The sequence below is a fragment of the Lagenorhynchus albirostris genome, chromosome X (genome assembly GCF_949774975.1).
Source record: "Lagenorhynchus albirostris chromosome X, mLagAlb1.1, whole genome shotgun sequence".
NCBI lineage: Eukaryota > Metazoa > Chordata > Mammalia > Artiodactyla > Delphinidae > Lagenorhynchus > Lagenorhynchus albirostris.
Window position 1 is genome coordinate 93,153,369 of NC_083116.1, and position 17,450 is coordinate 93,170,818.

General features: G+C 41.2%; 1 protein-coding gene across 1 annotated transcript in view; it reads left to right on the forward strand.

The window, feature by feature from the left end:
- Nucleotides 1-17,450, forward strand: part of EFHC2 (EF-hand domain containing 2) — a 203,224-nt gene that overhangs the window by 85,316 nt on the left and 100,458 nt on the right. The window contains 4 exon segments of the mRNA XM_060137356.1: nt 6,973-7,196; nt 10,074-10,325; nt 12,481-12,594; nt 12,980-13,118. Of these exon segments, the coding sequence (XP_059993339.1) occupies nt 6,973-7,196; nt 10,074-10,325; nt 12,481-12,594; nt 12,980-13,118 (729 nt within the window).

Consider the following 17,450-nt stretch of genomic DNA (forward strand, 5'->3'; position numbering starts at 1 on the left):
CCAGACCGGGGCACGAACCCACGTCCCCTGCATCGGCAGGCGGACTCTCAACCACTGCGCCACCAGGGAAGCCCAGCTTTGCTTATTTTTTGATTACCTTCCCCACATGACATCAGATTTACACAAGCGATGGACTGGAGGTCATACGACATCCTGAACCTGCATTAGTGACTTGCATTATGTTTTTATTTTTATTACTTTTAAGGCAAAAGTTCATATTCCTATAGCTCACTGGCCCCTGTCCAGTGAATCTTAGTTTTATTAAACTCCAAGAAGAAAAATGAAATACCTCCTCTATGAGGATCTTGGAAAGGCTTTTATTAAGACTTCTCGATTCTCTCAGCCTCTTGATTTCAAATCTCACATAGGCAGATTCCAAAGGCAGATTGAAGATAGTTATAATGATTTACTTGAAAATAATTTTTATGTAAGTAGGAGGGAATGTTATTCATAAAGACTCAGGGAGAAAAAAACCTTAGGAGAAGACAATTTTAAAGTCTCTTTTGAAATTTTCAGAATTTCTGATGGGCTCACTCTGATCAGGACATTTCCCTGAGTGAGACACAGCTCAGGGGGTATGTACAGAATACATTAGTAATCACGATATGTAATGAGACTGAATTTGTCAGCAGAGTGGAGATACTTGGCAGGCTCTAGCAGTTCCTGTGGAAAGCAAACACAAATAACCACTCTCCCATCAAGTTTTGTTTAGAGAGAAACCGGTCTCTCTTGAAATATTAATTAATTAATTAATATGATGATTCTTGTTAAGGAAGGTCTGTTAGGACAGAGGAAACTTTGGAAGTTCATTGAAATGCCTTCTTCAGGCTTTCCTAAATTAAACGATTGGGAAAAAAGAAATGAGCTTACTGAGCCAGGGGCTCAGACCTCATTGGGATGGGGACACTCAGTTGTGTCTTGAGTGGCCTGGGACTGCTTTTCATGTGCCTGTGGGCCCTCAGAAGGGGTTAGGGGTCACATTTAGGTGCTGGGCACTGATGGCGCTCCTGTTACTTCCATAGGGTTTTGATATTTTCCCAATGAACTGGAAGGTCAGATGCACCTGGTTTTTTTTTTTTTTGTAGAGCTGACCATTCAGAAATTAGCGCACCTGGATGAATTATAGCCTCCCTTCTTAGTTGCCTCTCCTATCATGTAATTTTTTTAGGGAGGGGGAGTTTGGGATAAGCCAGAAATAAAAGAGGCATCCCTTAGCGTGGTGCCAAAATAGGCATTCAGTTCTGTGTAGCTTCTCATCAGAACAACATATTCACGAATCCTTGTTGGCAGAGAGATATATGTGTGTGAAAAGTCAAGTCACTGATGTATGTCGAGGCTTGCTTTCATTTCTTGCCAGGACATCATTCTCTTTTGGGTTAGATGTGTTATATTCATAGAATTTGTTGCTGTTCTACTGGAATATAGTTAAAACGATGTTATGCCAAGCCAGGAATGTCAGAGGTTAATCCTAGTAGTTTTACCTCTGATTGTCTAACAGAACAACTGTTTGTCAAATGCTGTCAAGTCCCAACTAAGCTATACTGAAGAAAAGATAACCGTTAGAAACGTGCCATGATTTTCTGGTAAGGTCTGTACCAGTTGTTCTCAGTGGAGAGCAATCATCAGAATCTCCTGGCCCACCCGCAGAATTTCTGATTCTGTAGGCCTGGGGTCAAGAAATGGCTTCTGGGACTTCCCTGGCAGTCCAGTGGTTAAGACTCCATGCTCCCAATGCAGGGGGCCTGGGTTTGATCCCTGGTCAGGGAACTAAGATCCCACATGCTGCGAGGTGCGACCAAACAAAAAAAAGAAAAAAAGGAAGGAAGAAAGAAAAAGAAATGGCTTCTACTTGATTTTCAGTGCATCCTTGGTTAAGAATACTGATCTCCACTAGTGACTTGTTTTGGCCCCTCAACGGGGTAGTATTTCATATATATATAATCACAAAATAGAAGTCATTTATTTATATTGGGCATATGCTATATCTAATAAGTATGCATCCCATAAAGTGGAATGGTGGGATGGTAGTAGAGTTGCCAGATAAAATACAGGATACCTGGTTAAATTTGAAGTTCTTAGTATAACTGTGCCCCAAATATGACACGGGACATACTTATACTAAAAATTATTCATTGTTTATCTGGAATTCAAATTTAACCAGGCATCTCGCTTTTCAGTTCGGTAAATCTGGCAACCCCAGAGGGTGGACTTTGCAGAGAGAACTGTCGCTGAATGGAGCAGAGTGGAGTATAGGAGTGGAGGTAAGTCACTGTGAAGATAGGTGCTTGGTGCATGCTGGCTGCTCAGTAAATTTGATGAAGAAAGGAAGAAAAAGGGAGGGAGGGAGGGAGGGAGGAAAAAAGGAAAGGAATATGACAGACAATGTCCATAACACAGTGTAGTCATCATGAATGCTATGAGGTACTTTGAGGGATCAGAGGAGGAAATGCCAGTATCCATTAGAGAATAAGGCATTTGAGTGGTACCTCAAAAGTTTCTCCAGATAAAGTTGGAAGAGGTAGGCACATTAGTCAAAAGGAACAGCATGAGGTAAAGAGGTAGGAAAGTGGTGAGGCGAGGAGTTGGGAGGTACTGGGAGCAGATCATAGAGTGTATAAGGAAAACTAGGCAAGAAGGTGGTAGTGCAAGAGCAAGAGGACAGAATACCCAACAGGCTGTCATTTGGGGCTCATTCAGTGGGTAGGGGGAGATGCATAGGATTATTGTTTCTTACTGTGATCAGAGATATGGAATTCAAAAATTTTTATTCTTTTGCTGCAAGGCAAGTGTCAAGTTAGCTATATTTAAAAAGTTATTCTCATTAAATCAAACTCCACAAAGATGACATTTTATAAAAATAGAAATGGAATAGTAATTTTAGTGAAGGAATTATAGTGAGCATAAGAGGAAAAGATACTCGATCATGGCTGATCACAGTGAATGGTCTTAGTATTTTTAGGATACACATGATGACAAGTGGCAATTCCACTCGTATATTCATTCGCCTAAGAAATACCTGCCTCTAGACTTGGATGTACCCTAGGTCTGCAGTGTTACTAAAATGAACTAAACATACTTAAGATAGAAGTAAGAGGTTGGAGTCTTAATTCTTGAAGGTGAATTCCTAAAAACTAAATTTAGTGGTATGAGCAAAGATCTAAAGGAATTCCGAACTGAATGAAATGAAAACGCATTAAACATAAATGGATATATCATCATTTTGATCTAAACCACAGGGGAGTGTTAGAAAGTTAAAGCTTGCAGAGTATAATCAGATAGCAGGGCCTTTAAAAAGAAAGAGAGATGAGAAATATGAAGATAAAGAAGAGCTTAAAAGCAGACACCTGATGCCTGGACATCTGCCCAAATTGTCTTTATGGACCAATTAAGAAGATAAATATCTGAACATTTCAAGGGCAGATATAGTGCTTTTGTTATTGTTTTTCCATTTTGTAATGTTATTTTTGTTTATATATCTTGATGGTCTTGGGCGCTCTTCAATGTGTGCATGGCATTGAAGAGACATGGCATCCTGCATATTTCTTTGATATTCCAGAACAAACTTCTGCTGGTGGAGTTTCTGCCATTTATCATGGAAAACTATAAGCATACAAATACCAATAAATAGAAATCTTAATTCCCAAAGGGCACAGTTGAGAGGTCCCACAGATGTATTTTTGAAAACTCTCATGTGTAAGTACATTTCAAATGCCCACGTTACTTTTCTGATTAACATGGGATTGTGACTTTGGATTTCTCGTTATTAAAATTTTCTTGTTTAGTGTTAGATCTGCTTTCTCTTTCCAATCCATGAATGGTCAGGACTCTCTTCTGTTACCACAGAGAACTTCCCTGGCCTCTTCTGGGAACCATCTAGTGAGAGGAGTGTGGGACCTAAGATAAGGAAGAGTGTGGACGTTGCAGATATGCAGGCTCCTGGGGGGGGCGGGGACAGGTGACAGTGGTGTTGACCCTGGCGGGGGATTGCTGCCGCTGGCAAGTGGGCCCTCTCCAGAAATTTACTCTCAGAGAAGAGAGAGGCTGTTCTTTTGGAAGAGCAACTCCATCATCTCTGTTTCACGGTATCTGGCCGCTCTTCTCCCCATTTCTATCCTGTTTTGCCTAAGACACTCCCTCCCCTCCTTCACTTAAGTAATTTGTGGCTGTCATACAGTGAGATACAGTTCAGTGCAAACTGTGGAAAGTAATGATATTTACTTAGAGCTTGAAAAACCCAGGTTCGAGATCTTTTTCTGCTATTTGTGAGTGCATGACCTTGGGCACGTCACTTAACCATCCTGAGCTTTGGTTTTCTCATCCATAAACTGAATATTTGTATTTCGTGCATTATCTGCCTGGTGGGATTATTGAAGATTAAATGAGAAAAATATATGAAAGCATATCCTAGGGCTATGATGATGATTGTGATGATTACTATTTAAAAGCTCAGTGGGTGGGCCAGTTCTTCCCACCTAGAAAAATATAGGATTTCTATTTGAAGTCTTACTGAACAGAAATCAGCACTAATTTGCTTATTTGAATTTTTATAGTGAAGTGCAAATGCAAGATAGATGGAATTCCTAAAGAAGCTCTTGGCTGTTGAATAAATTTCATATATTTTAAAAACTGTCACAATATAAGTTTTTTTATTTTTTATTTTTTTTGCCATATGTGGGTCTCTCACTGTTGTGGCCTCTCCCGTTGCGGAGCACAGGCTCCGGACGCGCAGGCTCAGCGGCCATGGCTCACGGGCCCAGCCACTCCGCGGCATGTGGGATCTTCCCGGACCGGGGCACGAACCCGCGCCCCCTGCATCGGCAGGCGGACCCCCCAACCACCGCGCCACCAGGGAAGCCCAATATAAGTATTTTTAAAGAGATATATAATGGTTCGTGAAAAATACCTGAAATGCCCATGCTTTTATGGGTGTTTAGTATGCAATTTGTTCTAAATGTCTAATCTTGAATGATTAAATAATTTGCATACTGTTTTCAGTGGCATAAATTAAGGGCTAATTGAAGTATAATTTTTTGCCGTAAAATTATATCATCTTTTATGTAGTACATTTTAAAATATTCTAGGCCAGTTCTAATTTTATAGTTTTATTATTTTACTTTAATGTACCGAGTAATTAAAAATTGCTACAAAGAAAAGAAGATGAAAAGGATTTTAGTTAATTTCCCCTCAACAGAGTGAAAAGATGATTAGTAGAATAATGGAACAGAGCTCAACACAGTTCCTGGCACATAAAGATATTCATTAACTATTCCTTAATGAATAAGGAATGAATAATTTCTAAGTATTTCTAGACTTTGGGAAAAGGCACCATTCTCAGTGTTATACAAAATGTGAAGAAGATTGCTTGACATCTTTATACTAAAATGCCTCCATACACAGGTCACACAAGCCAATTTTTCTTGAACCATTAGACCCTCAGTTTGCTCTGCTTGTCTTTTCTCCTTTTGTCTTTGCTCCTGGAGTAGATTCTCAGGCTTAAGTCAGTTTACAGAGGTTGAGAGACAGTTCTCCACAGGTATCTTGCATTGCTGTGGATCTTGCAAGCAGAGACACTGTCTGCTCTTTGTTCTGGATTATCTTTTCAAGGATGTTTATATAGCACACAGCTTTGGAAGACAAAGATAGTCTCTCCTTCTGGAGCAAAGTGCAGGTTTGCTCACAGCCTTGGAACATAGAGGTGGTGTCTCCCTCTAGAACAAAAGGCAGACATGTTTACTGTCCAGTCCAATAAAGTTCATTTCTCCCTCTGAGACAAAAGGCAGGGATGCTTATTGCCCTTATAATAGATTCAGGTTCTCTCATCTCAGGGTTTCTGTCCTATAATGTGTAACCTACTGCATGTGCAGAAGTTACCTGGCCCTTGTTGTGTCACCCTGTGGGAATCGGGGCTCAGGAAACTGGTACAAAAATGCTGATGTTCTGGGTACTGTTATTACTGTGAGTAATAAACTGCCCTTTGTCTCTAACCAAAGCATCTCATGTCTTCTACCAGCATCCATGAAATTGTGGCAGGCTAACTTGCTAGCTTGAAAGTAGGATAAACTCTCAAACCCTAAACACTTCTTGACAACAGGTTTCAGCAGTGTTTGGGTAAGTTGGCTGGTATGGTGTGGTGTAGTTGGTACCTTCATCTAGTTAGCGAGCCTTTTTACCTCCAGTGGCTAATTGCCATTTGGGTGTACTTGGCGACCCTGGGTCCATATTCTAAAGAGGAGAAGTGAATGGGCATCATAGGGTTGGAAGTAGAAGAGGGGATGGGATCCAGAACCTTTAGCCCAGAGCACTGGTTAAAACTATGAAGCCTCTGATAACTCTCACTTTGGGGGAGTGGATGGGTGGTGGTGGACAGAGTCTATAGAGGAAGAAGGAGGGAGAAGAGGTTGATAGAGGGAAGAAGATTCCAAGAAGCTTCAAAGCAGCATAAAGTCATTCATGCTTATGGAAGCTGTAAATCATGGTGTCGGCATCTACCATAGTGAAGCTCATTAGATTACTTTTTTCAGGCAGGAGTGTGCATTTTTGTGAGTACTCTGCTTTGGGGTCTTAGTTCCTTGCGTACTGTGCTCACAGTGAGTGCTAGTGGGTGAAAGTGAGCACGCTTGTTTTGGGAAAAGACATGATGGTAGTGTCTGGCACATTAGGTCACTCTGTTCATACCCCCTCCTCCTTCCCCCCTGCCCTAGTCTTTATGGTTTACTTTAATAGAGTAAACCCTAGTATCACTTAGGCAACTCTAACAACATGCAAGGCTGGTCAAATTACCCTGGGCCTCAGAAGTCTCAGCTCCCTCTAGCACCCTGAGAGTTTGAACATACTGATGCTACTTCGCCAAGAGCCAGCCCTTTGCCCGCTTCACTGTGGTGGGAAAGCATTCAGGGTTGTTATAAAGATGTACTGTGATGTCTTTCTGGTGAGCCACCCGATGAAACAATTGTGTTTTATTTCACACCGTAGGAATTTTTATCCGGCATCATCGGGTTTCTCTGCCGCCTCCTGATGAGGATCAGTTTTATACTGTGCATCGTTTTAATATCAACATAGACATTGTCTTTTATGGCCGGACATTCAAGATTTATGACTGTGATACATTCACAAAAAACTTTTTGAAGAAAATAGGAGTCAAATTAAACCCCCCGGGACAGTGGCCAGAAGATCCTTACCTGAAGACACGGAGAGAGGTAAGTTGATTCATCCATGAACTCTTATCTTCAAGATGAGAATCCCTTCAAAGTCAGTAAAGGGTATTGGTACTCCTGATGCAGATGTGAAAGAACTTTGGGGGCAATGGTCACTGGAGTTGTCCTGTTTTCCTCTGGGCTGGAGGGAAGGCTGGGTGTTGGCTTCGGTGCAGGAGATGCTCACTTTCTGCCCCTGCCCCCACTTCTCTCCACGGAGAATCTCCCTTCCAGGCAGTAGGAGTCTTCAGCGAGCTGCCCAGATGGGATGGTTTCTTAGAGCCTGTGATTGGCTTTGTGGTCACTGACAGTGAAAGAGTTGGGTCCACACTTTCCTGGCTTTTCTTTTCCCATTTTAGTTGCCTGACTCTGGGAGAATCTTTGTTCCTGTGCTACCAATTTACTGAACCCTTTGGGTACGCCTTTTTCCTTCTTCCTTGGGACTCCCAGCTCCCTTTATGGTATTATCAGACGCAGAGGTGTTCAGGAGTGAGGAAGGCCGTGATTTCGACATACTCCTATGATCACAGGATGCTTGTTTTCGAAGGCTGACCCCAGCTAGTGTAGGGAGGAAAGAATCAGTGTTAGTAGTGTTACTGTAGTCTTTCCAAAGTTTTTTTTAATGATTCCCTGGCCCAAATTTTATGTTTTACAGAGAAATCTGAATACCCAAAAGGGCAAGTGTCACGTGGAAGGTCACATACCTCACCAATCTTCTTGCTGGGCCTTGAACTCAAATCTCTCGCTTCTTATCCTGATTTTCATTCTTGTCATTTGTTTCTCTTCTTATTGAAGTATGATTATACACAGTAAAATACACAGAAATTAAGTATACAGTCTGATGGGTCTTAACAAATGCATACACCCATGTAATCCACATCCGAAATCATGGTATAGATTTCCATCCCCCCAGAAAGTTCCCGCATGCCTTTTTCCAATCTGTCCTTCTCCCCACCCAGGGATGAGCACAGTTCTCATTTCTGTCCCTATAGATTAGTCTCATTTTTATTGTTTCTAAAACTTGTAATTAACTTCTTTGCAGAAAGATAACATAAAATGTAGAATAAAAATCTCCTTTGGTTCTGCTTTGATCTCTTGTTAAAAGCTGCATGTAGGATCATTCATCTATTCCTGCCCCCTAGCCCCAGCAGAATTACCCTCTAACGCTGTAGGCATACCACCCTCCTGAGAAATATATATCGTTGATCCTGGAATATCTAAGGTGAAATCCCTGTGGCATTACACTTGTGTGTATTGGCATGCAAGGAGATTTATGGTTTGGGTTCATTTCTGCTTTTTCCAAATGCCCTAGAAGAAGGAGTCTAGATAAATACAAAAGTCTTTAGAACCAGAAGAGAGAACCTAAAAGAAATGGATCTATATGATTTACCACCCTTTTCATCTGGCTACACTCATTCACTAACAGCTGGTATTATATGATAGTGATTGTGAATGATGATGCATTATATGAAATACTTAGAACACTGTGTTATCTCATAAGTTTATAAGGAAAAAAATCTTTTGTTCCAGGAATCAGGAATAAATACCAAGAACAGCCAAGAAATGTTTTAAATAATTTCCTTTCAGATTGGGAGAATCGTTTTAGCATTTATTCCCTCAGGGAGAAAGCTCTTCAATAAATATAGAAATCTGTGGAAAATTAGGAGTTTAGTAAGAGGCTTTTATATTGACTTTAATGCATTTACTTCTCCAGTGTTTGCTGCCTTGAAATGTAAAGTTAAAATTAAACAATTTAACTTGAACTGAAAAGAGCCTTGATGGTATATAATCAATAATGCATTTCTTAGAGGCCTTCTAATGCCAAAGAAAGATTTTTCAATCGTTGACAGTAGAGATCTCGTAATTTCATTTAAATATCAAGGATAAGACTGAAGAGCCTCTGGAAAGGCCATCATGTCTCCCCCACTGTCTTGGGATAAGTCTGCACCTAGACTGCCCTGGACAGATACAAAATTTTGAGAACTTACAAGTAAGATTACATAACCCGATGTGGGACTACATCTCCCTTGCTAGTGAGCACTTCCTTATATAACCATCCTATTAGGCTACATTAGATAGAATGGGAGCGGTTTGCTCCAAGACAGGGCTGAGACTCTGCAAATAGAGGAGTTGGGCTGAGAAGACTGCCGAGCTAGTGCTTCCTGATTTGGGGGCCAGAGCCCGCGCAGTAGTTCTGTACAGATTGGGAAGTTCTCCATTTGCTCTGCTCCTGTTTCCATGGCCTTTCAGATCTTCACTATCTAAAGCTTTTGAGCAAAATAAAACTGTGAATATATTTCTTCTCTTTTACCTTCACAAAAATCTTTGGATGAGTAAGAAGCATATACAGATATGAATTTTCAGTGAAAAGAATTTTTTGGTTGAAATATAATTAACATAGACGTACAAATCTTAAGCATACCCGTTGACAAGTTTTTAAAAATGTATACAATTTAGTAACCAACACGAAAATCAAGATAGAGAATACTTCCATCACCCCAGAGAGTTCCCTTGTTCCCCTTTCCAGTCAGTCCTCTCCCCAGAGGCAATAACTGTTCTAATTTCTGTCACCATATATTAGTTTTGTCTGTTCTTAAACAAGAATTTTAAGTCTTTGAGAAAAGTCAGTTTTCAAAAACATTATAGAAGTATATTTTAGTGTGTTAAAATAATAACGAAAGGCTTCCTAATACTTGATTGTCTGTATTTCTAAGGTTGAAACTGGTTATATATGCATATCATGTATGTTGTTAGTTGAAATTTTTAAAAATGTCACTGAATAGTCTATAGAAAAGATACCTTTATATTCTTTGATTGCTTGCATCCCAGAAGCAACTATGGAAAAACTTCCACTCTCATTAACCTTTTCTCCATTGGCAGAAGCTAGACTGCATGGAGCCCTTACGTCCCTATCAGTCCTTCGACGCTCTGAAACAGTTCCTTGAGTATGATAGGAAGGTTTTGCGTTTCTTCTGCCTGTGGGACGACTCAGGCTCAGTGTTTGGGGACCATAGAGAACTCATCCTGCATTACTTTCTGTCTGATGATACCATCGAAATCAAAGGAGTATTGCCACATAACTCAGGAAGAGATGCTACGTCATTGTTCCTCCAGAGGAGAAAGGTACCTAAGGTGAGCGATGGACTGCTTTCCGAGTTTGCTTGTGGGCTGAAGACTCTAGTCACTCACTGTCTGGAATGTCATGTGTTATGACTGTGTGATGACAAGTCACCATGTATTAGTGCAAGTGTTTAGAAAACTTTCACTTTGTGCCCTCTATTAATGTACATCTATGAAAGTAATACAGAGGATATGACAAATTGGCGTTGGAATATTCAGGGCTTGAGGCAAGTAAAGGAAAAATGTCAAATGCAAGAGAACTACCTATTCATCATTGAGTTCACTATGAGTCTTATGAAGGGAAATGACTCTCTAGTAAAAGGATTGCTCGTGGCCTTGGGCAGGGCACTGGCCTCTGGCCTCTGTAGCCTACTGAGGAGATCCCATTGTATTGGTCTGGGTTGTGAATACACACACACACACAAGCATACACACACACACACACACACACACACAGGAGTGACTCTTCTGAGAGTAGCCACCAGTCAGCAACTAGCCACTGGTTAGCAACAATGAGAGCTTTTGCATTTTTACTATTAAAAAGAGTTGTCCAAGTGATTTCTACACATGTTTATGGCCATTTGAGAGCTAATGTAACCTGGGTGCAGCAGAAATGGCACAGAGACAGAAGACCTGGGTTAGAATTGTGAGTCTGCCACTTAACAGCTATGTGACCTTGGGCAAGTCATTAACCTCTCTGAGCATATTTCCCTATCTCTAAAGTGCAGTTAACTAGGCTTCCCTCCTGAGATAACTGTAAAGACTGAATGAGATAATATAGTAAAAAGCATTATCTAAGGACCTATAGGACACGTGAAAGTATCAAGGCTTATTCGCAGCTCTATGTTATATTTTATTTCTTATTTGGATAAAGTATTTTGAAACTTAATTCTTAGTGCTACTGAAAAGATTACTGTAATGCTCATTTCTGATGCAAACAACCACTGGTTATTTGCTTATCACAGGAGACTCTTCCAGATTCTCTGAGTCTCCTGCCAGAAGTCCTGCTGTGTTGCTTCTTGGGGCGGGGGCAGGATTTGTCCCAGAGCGAACTCTGGGCGTATGCACAGCAGGTGGCCAGGAGGTGCCAGGGAAGCCTGTTTTTAGAATGGCTTTGAAAAATAGGCTAAATATAAAATAATAATGACATACCTGACATTTGCAGTGTTCCTTGACATCACTTGCTTCATTTATTCGTTCATTCAACAAATACTTAGTAAGTGTCAGCTGTGTGCCAGCTCTGGGGTTACAGTGAGAAAGAAAATGGATAAAATCCTGCTTTGTGGAGCTTCCATTCTCAGGAGAGATACAGTAGCAGTGGGTGTTCCCTTGACACTCACAGCATCCTTTGAGAAAGCAAGGAGTAAGTACTGTTGTTGCGGTTAGATGACACAACTGAAGTTCTGAGAAGATAAATGCCTGGCCCCCTGTCCTGTAGCTAGGAAGCAGCGAAGAGAGAGTTTGCATCTAAACGTACTGTTTTTTCTTTGTTACGTGGCTTACTGACACCCCACACATCATAAATTCACACATTGAAACTTAAACATTTTATATCACACGGATCTGGCATGATTCAGATTTCTCATGTGTATGGGATAAACGGATCACTATCAATTTCTATAAGTTAGTTCAGATATTTCCTGCCTGGACCACCTCCAGCGCGGGTGGAACTGAGGAGTGCCCTCCTTGGCTTGCTCCGGGCCACAGTTTCTGTTAGATGCTGACTGCACTCCATTGCCAACGAGTGCGTCCTTGCTCAGGATCAGGCAGGGTGCTAAGCAAGTAAAGAAGGCAAGGCAGGGTTTCTCCATCAGGGCGTTTTGGAGTTTAAAGATGACTCTGCCGATGAAGTGATTAGAGAGCAACAAAAAGTGGTTTAACCCTGAGGTCGGTGCTACGGAAGTTTGAATTGGGGACAGGCCAGTAGGATGGGAGAGGTCAGGGGGAAAGATGGGGCTTTATCAGGGCCTTGAAGGAGGGGGAGAGTGTAGACCAGCCTTCAGCGGGTAGGGAAGCATGGGGAAAGGTGGCTAGAGTCTGTGTCCTGTCTTCCTCGGGATGGCAGAGAAGAACCAGACGGTGCCTCTTCCCGCTTGAGTCCCTCAACAGGAGCATGTTTGTGTTTAGAGGCCATCCACTACGTCTTGATTTGATTTTCATCTTCCAGCATGGCCCCCCTGGAGTCTATCAACCAGGCCAGATAACAGACCGGACAGTTCTCAATGTAGATGGTGGCTTGTCAGAGGACCGAGTGTATGGCTGCCTGTTGGATAAATACAAGGTAAGTCACGTTTTATTACTGTTTCCAGTGTGACTTCCCTGGAACCTGGAATGTGGGGTGAGTTACGTGTTCTGCTTCTGGGAGATTGATTGTGAATGAAATCGATGAGTATATAAATGTATGTGTCGCAGTGCTGTTTATCAATAATAAACATGCTTAAGTGCATGTATAAATATATGCATCGCACTGCCATTTGGTAGCACTACATTGCTAAAAGAATGTTTTAAAATGTTAATATTGAGCGGTTGTCTTTTGATTTGATTTAAACATTTTGGTTATGAATGATATAATTGATTCTTTTAAATTTCTTTTTCCCTTTGGGGGTGGATGCCAATGTCTTTGGGGGGTCTGTGGTGTCAGTGTCACGTTCCTTTGTTTTAATTAGCTAGGAAAAGTAGACCAAGAGTTTTACAAAGATAGTGACCTGTCCATAGGAACCGCCATCAATGTGTGGGGAAGGAAAGTGCTCCTTTGTGACTGTGATGAATTCATGAAGACTTATTGTAAGACTAAATATGGAATTGGTAAGTGATACATCTGTCAGTTAGAAAATAATATTTAAAACTTAGAGTCTTTGTTCCCTAGTTAGGCTTGATCTGACTTTTGAGTTTCAAATTCTAAGCTCATAATAGCTACCGCTTATTGAGCATTTGCTAACTGCTGGGCATCTGTTGTCTTATTTATTCCTAACAACAGTTCTAGAGGGGTAGGCTCATTATCCCCATTTTAGAGGTGAAGAAACTATGGCGTACAAGGAGCTTACTCGTCGAAGGTCATGCAGCAAGTAAAGGGTGAGCCAAGACTTGAACTTGTCTGCCTGATGCCAAAGGCTTCCATTTGCCCGTATAGCCCCCTGCCTCACTAGAGTATGGGGGCAATGCTTTGGTTAAGCAACTGAAATGGAAATCCAAACACTTTTCTTTTCACTGAATTCTTGCTTACCACAGAGGAGATACTTATTTGAGCTCTCTGGGGAATTGTGCCAATCTGCTCTACCTTTCCTGGTGAGGCTTAGCCAGGCTTCCAGCTTCTCTCTTCTTAGATATCCATTCCATTCAGATCAGGTTAGCACAGTTCAGAATGAAAACCAGTGATTTATTAAGCACCTACCACATGCAGGTCATTGCAGTAGACAGAGGAGCTGCAGAGTTGTGTAAGGAGTTTCTAGGCTTGAAGGGGAGCAGAGACCTACTGCATGTTACACGGTGTTATAAGAGTCACAGAAGCAGGTGGAGGATCTGAGGTGAAACCTGAAAAACAAGCCCCTCCATTTGTTAAACCTGCCGGCCAGCTCTTCCCCCACCTGGGCCCTCTACCCCAGGCTCCAGGTACCTACCGGTGCTTGGCGAAATGGGGTGGTGGAAGTTGCCAACCTCCCGGACTGGGGTTTGGAGCTCTGATGGGGGATGTTTACCCCTCTCTGAACCTTGGAGTATTCCTATGAGCTCACTTCCTGAGCGATGAGTTGGAAGCCAGAAGCAACCACAGCTTCCTAAAAGACAAGGTGCTTTGTCTTTAGAATGAGACGAGGCCCACCTTACGTGTCTTGGTGTCCCCACTGTGTCGTATTCCTGGCCTCCTGGGAATCTTTATATTATGGGAGAAGGCACACAGCATACAAAGGGGCTGGAATAAAAAAGCATTTCAATTTCCCTCCTCTGTGCATTAAGGGAACTTGTTCCACAGCATCTGCGTGCCAGATTAGTCAAAATGGAGCCAAATTGGTGGCCTCTTCTTATATTATTTTCTAAAATTAGTCCTATTTAGTGGACACAGTTGAGCATATTTGTTTTAGGGACTGAGGACAAGAAGCTGCCAGGAATGTGCAGGTAGTGGCTGCGGTAGAGAAGCTGCCAGTGACCCTTAGATATTTGGGAAGGATGGTTTGCTTTTTAATAAATGTAAGTGCCTGTTCAGAATCAGCAAGTCTTCAGTGTAGACTTGGAAAATTTTTAAAAATGATATATATATGAAATGAGTCACTGAAGACATTTACCTGTGTCCTACTGAAAGATTGCCTTAATTTAAAGGACGTGGTAAAGGTTCAAAACATCATATGATCCCTTAAATAGCAAGTCCAACATTCGGTTGATGTTTGTCTGTCGGCTTGATTTTGAGAATATAAAGGTCGCGTTTGGGAAAATGAACGTTAATGCTGGAGAGATACGGGACACTGTTAGTCTTTTAACGGGTTTGCGGGGAACTTTCAGAGGCAGAGTAAATCCACCGGTGCGCTCCAAATCTAGCCATCCTCGGCATTTATCAGCTTCAAATGCCCTATGGTCCATTTCAGTTGAGCCCTAGTGCTTAATTTCTTTCTGCTCACTTCTTTTGCTCACTCTATAGACTTATTGTAATACGTTAAAAAAGTCATTTGTGCCTTTAAAGCTAATATAACGTGAGCATTATGCATTTAAACAGAAAATTATGCAAATGCAAAATTATGATGCATTTTATAGTCATGCTGACTTTTTATATTTCTCATAACATATGTTAAAATACCCCATTTAACAGACACTATTATTACACAACATTTCTTGAGTAACAGCAGTGTACTTAATGTAACTAATGACTGGAAATTATATCCATGATTCAGGGTGGAGGGGAGTGAATCAATATTCTCTGATAATCTTTACATTTGCTTTTCCTGACTTTTGGTAACATTAAATTAATAGACTTAATGTTACTTAGATACAGTTACTTCTGACATTTTAATTTTTTTGTAACTCATCTGGTTGTAAAAATTCATGGGACTGACCAAGTTTTATACATTATATTTTGGTATCCTTGAAGCCCAAACCAGGACAAAGTCCTGGCAATAACTGTGGTCACATTTCCTTCCTTGTCAGTAATTGTGGTCTCCACAGGAAGGAGCTGACAACTGCCAATGACACAGCTAGGGACCTAGGAAGCCAGGGGGAAATTTCTAATGCAGTATACAGCCTGGGTGCTTCAGTACCTTCTCTTACCTAATGCTGCCCCAACATATTTTGGGGGAGAAAAAATGGCAGACAGACTAAGAGATGGAGTTGGCCACAGTCCCAAGAGTTGTGCACGAGTAAGCTTTCTATTATGTGGAAGCAGAGGGCTTGATAGAATTCCAAGAGATATATGTAACCCCTGCATGAAACCCAGTCTGACTCCTAAAAAGATGAGATTGTTTTGTGTATTTAAGGATTCTAAAGAGAAGGCAACTTCTTCCACAAAACAGTCCAGTGTGAGTCCCCCACTAGGCAGCTCGGCCATCCCGCTGGCCCTGGCTTGTCTGCCGGGGCGGGAGCTTGTCACTCCCTCATTATTTCATGTGCATGAACACGGACTGGCAGATGGAGGCCTGTCGGACTTTCCTGTAGCCTGAAGGTTGGAAAAGGCTCCAGGGGCTCTAGCAGGTGTTTCTTTCACTGAAGAGACAGGGATTTGAATGTAAACTGTTCTTACCTAGAATTCCTGCCTTGGGTTATTATTTCTTTGTCTATAAGAGGACTTTCTTATTATCGATTCTTAGTGGTTGGGACAGCCAAACTAGTAATAAGACCATTCATTCGCATTGTTCTCGAATGCCTATTAGGCTATACCGACATTAAGGATAAGCAAAAAAACTTAAAGCGCCTTTAATTTTGTGGAGTTGTTTATGGCCGCCTCTGAAGTCTTGGTGTTAGAAGCAGCAGGCATCCAAGATGAGAGTCTAATGATCATTTGAGCAAATTAGCCATCCCAAGGTGCAGCGACAGAGGTAGAATTTGCTTCTAGTCTCTTCACGTGGCTTTGATAGAGCTAACAATTTCACCTTTTTTTTTTAACCTCTCCTATGAAGTGAAGAGGGTTGTGGATTAGATGATTTCTAAGGGTTTTCTAGCTAGAGCTAGAAAATTATGTGATTCACTAATTATTTGACCCAAAAATGAACGTCCCACCAAAATCATTTGACCTGGGTATTGGGTACAAGCAGAGGTGGATTTACCTTGAAGTTAATGAAGCTTAAGCTTTAGGGTTCTTTCTTTGCAGGGGCCCCACTCCAAGGCCCTGGGCCTGATTTTGTCTTAATTATTTGACATTTTTAGTCTTAAAGAGCTTCTCCCAAATTACATAAGCTGTAAACCTGGGTCCATATCTGGGTTACTAGTACATCAGAGATGAACTTCGATGAAGGCTCTTTCCAGAATCATTTCCAAATGAGATGATGAATCGTAAATCACTGTGAAGGAGCATTAAGACATATCCTTTAAAAAAATCTATCACCTCTCGGTAAATTTGTTGCAATCTGGTCAGTGTGGATGAACATTCAATATATATGTTTTTACAAGTCTTTTGGAATTAGAGGAATCAGACTATTTGAAAGACAGATGTGTCTCAGGATCCATCAGAGTGTCAGTTTAAGGAGATATTGGGGAAGATGCTTTGTAAAAAAAAAAAAAAAGGTATACTTTTTCATTAAATATTTTTTTAACACCTGAAACATGCAGGATGCTGGGATGATGGAAAACCAAAGACAGAAAGTTATTCAGGTGCGAGTTCAAACCTTTGTGAATATACGCAATTACCCAGAAAAATGAGATCTTCAGTCAGGGTATCCAAAAAGACTGGGTTGTTAAAAAAGTCAGACATGGTAGAGTGGAACAGTTCTCAGCATTTATACACTAGATGGCACTGTGGGTGCAGAGGAAAGCTCTAAATTGATTCTTTTGTTACTTAAATCTGTGGCAAAAATTATGTAGTTGAGAAAACAACACTGTGTTATAAAACCTGTAATTTTGGGGGGAGGTGTAGAATGCATTCTTAATTACTGTGAGATTCAATATGTGTCCTCTTTTGGTTAGGCTGCGTAGATTAGTATATAGAGTTGTATGCGGATGTCC